We start from the raw sequence: 8,463 nt of genomic DNA on the forward strand, positions 1-8,463 counted from the left end.
CTCAGCCATAAAGAATGAGAAAATAGATTCATTCATAGGAAAATGGATACATATGGAAGATATACTCCTAAGTGAAATAAATAAGTCACACATATGTAAATACCAAATAGTTTCCCTGGTGTGAATAATCTGCAATAATACATAAGATCCTAATAAGATTACTGACATTTACAAATGGGAAGAAAGGAGCTAAAGGTGTAGGGAAGAGGGGATGGGTAGGGGAAGGGTAATAAGGGAAAAGAGAAAAATGTGAGATAATGAAAAGATAGAAATAAAGTGTTTGTAGATGGGGAGGGGAGGAGGGGGTGAAGGGAGGGCAGGGGTAAGGGGAAAAAATGAGAATCAAGACTTGTCATGTAGAGGTACAAGATCCCAACAATGAATGTAACTGTACTGTATCCCTAAAATGTACCAATAAACTCAATTAAAGCTGAAAAAAAATTAAAAAAAGAATGAAAAAAAAAAAGAATCATATCACAGTGATATATGTGCACCTATGTTTATAGTGGCACAGTTTGTAATAGCTAAAACTTGGAAACAGCCCATTTGCCCATCAGTTGGAGAATGGATAAAGAAGATGTGGTTTTCCTATAAAATGGAGTACTACTCAGCCATAAAGAATGAGAAATTAGATTCATTCATAGGAAAATGGATACATATTGAGGATATACTCCTAAGTGAAATAAATAAGTCACACATGTGTAAATACCGAATAGTTTCTCTGTTGTGAAAAAATATAATAGTACGTAAGATCCTAATGAGATAATTGACAATGTGAAATAGGAAGAAAAGGGCTAAAGGTGTAGGGAAGGTGGGAAGGGTAGGGAAAGGTAATAAGGGAAAAGAAAAAAATATGAGAAAATGAAAAAATGGAAATGAAATGTTTGTAAAGTGGGAGGGAGGAGGGGTAAAGGGAGGGCAGGGACAAGGGGAAAACATGAGAACCAAGAGCTGTCATGTAAAGGTACAAGATCCCAATAATGAATGTAACTGTACTGTGTACCTAAAATGTACCAATAAACTCAATGGGAGGGGGGATCAATGAACCAAAGAGATGGTTCTTTGAATGAATAAATAAAATAGACAAAATCTTAACAAAGAAAAGACAAAAATTAATGCAATTGTGAATGAAAATGATAAAATCACAATGGACACTGCTGAAATCCAGAAAGTTGCTAGTAACTACTTCACAAATACATAGGCCAAATAACTCTATGACTGAACAAATGGAGAGATTACTAGATACATATGAACTGCCAAAACTGAACCAAGAAGACATAAAATCTTGAACAGCATAATAATAGGGAATGAATCTGGAACATTAATGAAACAAAAATCAACTGAGAAAAGCTGAGGGATTCACAGCTGAATTCTACAAAAACTTTAGGGAAGATCTAAAGCCAATACTCCTTAGATTTTTTAATGAAACTGAGAGGAAAGGAGTAGTTCCAGAATCATCATCAGAAGGTAACACTATCTTGATCCCAATCCCAGTCAAGGATGCAACCAAAAACAAAACAAAACAAAACAAAAACCAAAAAAAAAAAAAAAAAAAAAAAAACTGCAGGACAATTTCTCTAATGAATATACATGTAAAAATCCTTAACAAGATACTGGCAAACAGAATGCAAGAGATAATCAGGAAGATCATACTCCATCACCAAAAGGTTTTAACTCTGGGGATGCAAATCAATAAATATAATTCATCACATAAAAAGAAGCAAAGACAAAAATTACACGATGATTTAAGCAAATGTCGAAAAGGCCTTTGACAAAATCTAACATTCGTTCATGATAAAACCTTCAAGAAAATAAGTAAAGAGCCATTTATGACCAACTTTCTTTCAAAATCATATTAAATGGAGACAAACTGAAAGCTTTCCTCTACAGTCAGGAACAAGACAAGGACGGTCATTATCTTCATTCCCACTCAACATAGTCTTCAAAACATTATCCAGAGCAATCATGCAAAAGAAAGATATAAAACAGATTGGTATAGGAAATGACAAAGTCAAAATATCATTATTTGCAGATGATATGATCCTTTACTAACAACACCCAAAAACTCTACCAAAAGACTTATAGAATTGATAATCAAATTTAGCAGTGGAGCAGGCTACAAAATAAACACAAAAAGCAATAGTGTATCCCTGTAACATATCACAGTGCAAGGAAATGACAAATTATTATCAAAAGAAACCACAAAGCTATGCAAACATATAGAAATTAAACAACAAACTACTGAATAATCAACGGATCACACTAACAATGAATTAACTGAAAAAGCTAGTAGGAAAACAATACCACTTGTAATAGTATCAAAAAAGTTAAACACTTAGGTATTAATGTAACTAAGGAAGTGAAAGACTTCTATAATGAAAATTACACATCAGACTAAAAAAGGAAATCAAGGAGGACATCAGAAGCTGGAAGAATATCTCTTGTTCTTGGTTAGGCAGAACCAATACAATCAAAATGGCTATTCTTCCAGAACTGATATACAGATTTAATTCAATACCAATCAAAATACCAATATTATTTTCACAGAGCTGAGGAAAACAACCCTAAAATTTATATGGAATTAGAAGAGGCTCAGAATTACAAAAGCAATCTTGGGCAACAAAAGCAAAGTAAGTAGTAGCACAATTCCAAACCTGAAGTTATACTGTAAAGCTACAGTTATTTTAACAGCATGACAGTGGCACAAAAACAGGCATAAAAGAACAGATAATGGATAATGGAACAGAATAAAAGAAGTAGAAACATCTAACACAGGAATATTCAGCTAATTGACCTTTGACAAAAGAGCCAAATATAACACTAGAGGAAAGATACTCTAAAGAGTATGCACAATCCTGAGGTGATTTTGTGAATCCCCTTATATTAGAACCCTGAATATAAGCCACTCTAGAAAATGCAATGTCCTATGTGTGTTGTGTATGGATTGATCTGGCCCCTCCTACTATAGTCGACTTTTAGCTAATTTCCGTTCAAAACCTCTTTTTCTTGGAGGATAAGAGAACGTATTTCCTTCCAGTTGAAAGATTTAGAAAATAATACAAGTATAGATTATATTTATTTAATGCTTATTATATGTCCAGCATTTTGCAAAGCATTTTATGTAATACCATTTCAGCTCATACTTTCAGTTCATACAAGATCATATAATGTGTAATTTTTACACTGTAATTTTTATTCCCATTTTTCAGTTATGAGAGATTTTATATAACCAGCTTGAGAGTTTCAAGCCTGAATGAATTAACTGATCAATGATGATTATTTGAACTTCTTTGCATCACGTTCCTTTGAGAATGCTACAAGCTACAATCAAGGTAGGTATGGTATTACCCTGAATAAACTAAGTAAATTCATAGAACACAAGCATCTGAAGGGGGCTCTCCACGACTTGGCAAAAGAAGATGAAAACAAGATCACCCTATAATCACCCTATAATCACCCTATAATCTTCAGCAAGGGGAAAGAGATATACTGCACAATCTCAGAAACAACCAAGACATGCGCCTCATGGCTAAAAGGAGACCCAACTAACTGCTTGTTTTCTCTCTATTCCCTTAGCTTCCTAGATTAAAAAATTGTTGATATAATCGATGTTCAAATTGTCCCTCTTCTCTGACAGCACCTATTCTAGAACAGATTTTCGTGAACTCCCTTATAATCACCTTAGCCAAGCCTGAATCCTGTAATAAGCCTCTCCAACTGCCTCTTCATGAGGCACCCACTGTTTCCCCAAGGTATGGATCTCTCTTGTTGCTGTATTAAGCCTATTCTTGACTACAGTTGCCTTTTGGTGGTATCTGGCTTATGAAAATCAACAGTAAATACTTACAATAAATTATTGGTAACAGTATGTATAAAGCTGTATATATATTGTGACTTTTCTATGGTTTGGATGTTGACTCTCATCCAAAGGTCCATGTAAAAGGCGTGGTCCCTCGGGTGAGGGAGGTGTTAGGAAGACCTGTGGGTCTTTAGGAGGTGGGTCCTATGGGAGGTATTTAGGCCACTGAAAGTAGGCCTTGTGGGAATGTGGGAATCCCACTGGTCCTAGCTTTGTGCTGCTTGACTTGTGACCTAAATAGACTGTTTCGCCATATGCTCCCACCTTGATGATCCACTATCACCAGAGGCCCAAACGAATAGAACTATCCAGTCCTGGTCTTGAATCAACCTTTCTACCCTGTTTCTGGGAATGTAAACTAGTACAACCACTATGGAAGTCATTGTGGAAATTCCTACAAAACCTAAAACTAGCGATTCATTTTGACCCTTCTATTATTCCCTTTACATATTTTCCCCAAACAGTTAAAGGCATGACAGTGCAGTGACACATGCATATCCATGTTTATAGCAGCAAAATTTTTAAGAGCTGAGCTGGGGATTTAGCTCGGTGGTTCCGCCATCTGCCTCGCAAGCGCAAGGTCGTAAGTTTGATCCCTGGTACCATCCCCCTCAAAAAAATCCAAAGAGCTAAAACCTGGAAGCAGTCTAAACAATGTATAATGCCACATTTTCTTTATCGATTTATCTGGTGTTTTTGGTACCAGGGATGGAACTTAGGACCTTTCACTTCCAAGGCAGGTGGGCGGAACCACTGAGGTAAATCCCTGGTCCTATCTGTCCTACCTGTTCTCATTTTTAAAAGTAGATATATATGTATAGAAGAGTTTCTTGATACAAAAAAGGCAACCAATACACACTATAATGTAAAGAAACACACTGTAAAGAGTAGTTATCTTTAAATATTGGTAATACTGTAGTTCCCTTTTTCTGTATTTCATGTTTTCATTAAAAGTGTACACACAATTTTATTAGATGAAGAAGGGGAGAAAGAGGAGAAAGAAGAAAACCTTTCTCCCAGAAGAACGTGTATGAGGAAGGAATCTGATAGCTTTTAATCATCTAAAGCTTTCCAACTTTAGCACAGTGGAGAGCTTTAGGATGCTCACCATCCGGGCACTTTATCCCTGGAGTGAGCAGCAGGAAGGTTAAGAGCAACCTTGAGAAGTGAGGTCTTTGGAACAACTAGGGCTTGACAGATGTACAGATTTAAAGGGAGGGAGAAAGACTCACTGGGCTGAACGAGAGGCAGGAGGAGCCCCAAATCTCCCAGCTGTGTGTGCTGAGGAGATGGAGAGTGAGTGGTGTGAGGCTTTGCAGAACCTGACAGAACTGAACTGGGGAGGCAAGGTGGGCACAGGACTTTCACTAAAGTAACACACCCACCTTTCTGACATCAATCGGCCACTTACGGATTCCTTCAATTTGTATGAAAGTGCTTTTCAGAAAGCCAGTATAACTCTTCTTTCAACAATTCCACTAGCAATTTTCATTTCTGACCCCACAAAATCCTTTCTACCTCCTAGGATCTCACTCATTCTCTCATCTTTGCTTATACTGCCAGCCATCTAAAAACCTACCACCAGCAAACTCAGAAACATAGAAAACAAAATTAAGTTGAAAGTCCTTACTGGGCATCTGTATGACTCAAAATTTTAAAATTCTTTCAAGAAAAAAGTGAAAGTGGAAACATAACATGACAAAACCTATGGGCTACAGTGAAAGTAGTATTACAAGGGAAGTTAACAGAAATCAATGCCTACTATCAAAGAAAGTAGAAAGATCTCAAATGAGTAACCTGACACTGCATCTCAAGGAACTAGAAAAACGAGTACTAAACCCAAAACTTTAAGAAGGAAAAAAAAAAAAAAAAGATCAGAGCAGACATACATGAAATAGAGATTTAAAAATACAATATAAAACATTGATAAAAGAGCTGGTTCATCAGGAAGAGAAAATTGACATATCTTTAGCTGGAACAGTGAAGAAAAAGACTACTAAAATAAATCAGATGATTGAAAATTGCTAGTGGAATAGGTCAGCTTTTTCAAAAAATGATGAGCACATAAAGGCTACTGGAAAATTTTGGTATCCACATGGAGGATCATGAATGTGAACCATCTTCTCTCACTAAATACAAAAAAACAACTAAAAATGCATGGAAGACTTAGATGTAAGACCTGTAACTATGAAACTACTAGAAGAAAAAATAGATGTGCTGCCTTCCACTGGAACAGGCAAGGAGTTTTTGGACAATTAAGATCTGACAAGGTGTTATCATTCAGAATATGTAAGGAACTCTGAAAACTCAATAGCAAAAATTTTAAAATGGATGTTAGATCTAAACAGATATTTCTCAAGAGGAGACATAGAAGTGGGCAACAGGTATATGAAAAAGCTGCACCTCATTAAGTCACTCGGGAAATGCAAATCACAGGGTGAGATATAACCTTACCCTAGTAAGAATGGTTATTATGAAAGAGATAAAAGAGTGCAAGTGCTGGCAAAGATGTGAGGAAAAGGAAATCCTTGCACATTGCTGGTGGGAATGTAAATTAGGACGGCCATTATGAAAATGGTAAGTACTCCAAAAATTAAAAAATAGAACTACGGCATCCTCCAGCCACCCAGTTACTAGGCATACACCAAAGGAAAGAAAGCCAGTATGTCAAAGAGGTATCTACACTCCTGTGCTCGCTGCAGCCAAGAGGCAGAACAATGTTTGCTTATCATTTGATAGGTAGATAATGAAAATGTGGTACGAATACACAATGGAATACTATTCCGTCATAACTACAGTTCTGTAATAGAACATGACATCTCTAGAAAGAGCACATTCTTAACGCTAAGGGACTGCTTTTCTGTTTTTTGGTTTGCATTTCCTTTATCACTGACCTTCATTGCCTTGGAGATTTTTGGTTCTTGATACTGAACTACTCTTTTAATAAGTTTAGATCAAAATAGGAAATTATGATACTATTATTCCAAGTGTGTTATGCCTATTTAATATCAGACAGTATTTGTCTCTATTAATAAAAATATTCACTGCCAATTGAAAACCAGTGGTTTGTACAGAAACCACCTACTGTCCTTTGCTTTCATTTATAAAACATTTAAGGGAATTTTCCAGATAAAATGGAATTTTTCTTTTGAAGTATGTTTTGTGTTTGGGGACAAGTAAGATATGAGCCAGTTCTCATCAGTAAAAGAAGCGCTAATTCTTTAATGCGTCTTTCATCCGTGAAGTTCTTTTACTTTGTATTTATAAGCAAAAGCCCAAATTATTCATTTTTAATATAAATATATCCTTTTGAATGGTTAAAGGTAGGAGCACTTTTCCTTTGAAAATTGCCAAACAAGTGAAAGGTGAGTTTGCACCGTGGAAAATCCCAGATTTTTTTTTTTTAAATTGGTAACTTACAATGTTGAAAGACAATGAATTATTTAACTCCTTCAATTTTTGATGTATACCTTAAAACTACATATCAAAGGGTACCGTGTGATGTTTCAGTATATGTGTACATTATATGATATTTAAATCAGGCTAAACAGGTCTGTCGCATTTACCACTTCTTTATGGTGAAAATATTCAAAATCCTTCCCCTTAAGTTAGCAATTAGCAACCCTTCCCTTTAGCTAAGGGAGAAAGTTCCCCAGGGAAAACAATGCCTCATAAAAGGCACAGCTGCGTCCATAAACGCCCCGCTAAAAGCCTACTTAACTATAACTGCCTTGAGAGAAGTGGTGTTTGGGGGAAAAAAACAAGAGATGCAGGTTGCATCCCGACATGAATCTGCACAAGGTGGTGAAAAGGGATCAGCTACAAGACACGAGTCAGGCAAAACACAGGTGCATGCGAACGGCACACCCCAGGGACAGCAGGAAGGAGAGGAAGTAAGGGAATCAGGAGGTGAGCGACCCCAAGGGTTAAGGGTAAGCCTAGCGGCCACACCTGGCTGCAAGCTGCCAGCTCATTAGAATCAGGAGTCTTCCCTTAGGAGAGATGATCAGATACAAGTGTTCCGCGCGCCTTACAGACGCACAGAAGAGGAAACTTTTCAAAGTTACACAAAAACTACCATGCAGTTATACTTTACCCAAAACAGTCAACCAAAGCCGCCAGAAAATGACTGAGTCGCTCGAAAGCTACGTGGGCGCGGGCGCTAGGCGGAGGGGCTCACCTTCGGGAAAACAAATGTTCATTAAAAGCTACTTACATCCTCGGCGTAAGGAAACCGAAGAATTTCCGTCACGCCGGACAGCGGAAGGATGCAACTGTGCAGTCCGTCGGCGTGCGAGTCCAGGGAGAGGTCTGCAGCCCGCATCTGCTCTCTGCGCTGCGCGCTCAGCTCCAAGCGCCAACAGCACCGCGGCCCAGGGAAGACGCTGACCCGACCGCGCTTCGGTGGCTGACGCGGGGGCAGACGCGGCGGGGTCCGCACGTTACAGGGGAAAAAACTAAGACTTTTCCAGTTTTCAAAGCAGTGAAGGAAAGAGCGTGGAAGAGGAGGAGGAGCAGGAGGAAGGAAGAGAAAGCAAAAAAAAGGAAAAGAGAAAAGAACAGCTGAGACGACGGTGCGCTCTCCGCGGGGCCCGGGAGGCGCA

General features: G+C 37.9%; 1 protein-coding gene across 3 annotated transcripts in view; it reads right to left on the reverse strand.

Moving 5' to 3' along the window:
* Positions 1–8,457, reverse strand: part of Fam13a (family with sequence similarity 13 member A) — a 312,174-nt gene extending 303,717 nt beyond the window's left edge. For all 3 annotated transcript variants that reach the window (XM_010610492.3, XM_010610490.3, XM_010610489.3), the window contains exon 1: positions 8,076–8,457. In XM_010610492.3, the coding sequence (XP_010608794.1) occupies positions 8,076–8,183 (108 nt within the window). In that variant the 5' untranslated portion in view covers positions 8,184–8,457. The remainder of the gene's footprint in view (positions 1–8,075) is intronic.
* Positions 8,458–8,463: the final 6 nt, after the last annotated feature.

This window comes from Fukomys damarensis, unplaced genomic scaffold (assembly GCF_012274545.1).
Source record: "Fukomys damarensis isolate Sample0158 unplaced genomic scaffold, DMR_v1.0_HiC HiC_scaffold_32, whole genome shotgun sequence".
Taxonomy (NCBI): Eukaryota; Metazoa; Chordata; class Mammalia; order Rodentia; family Bathyergidae; genus Fukomys; species Fukomys damarensis.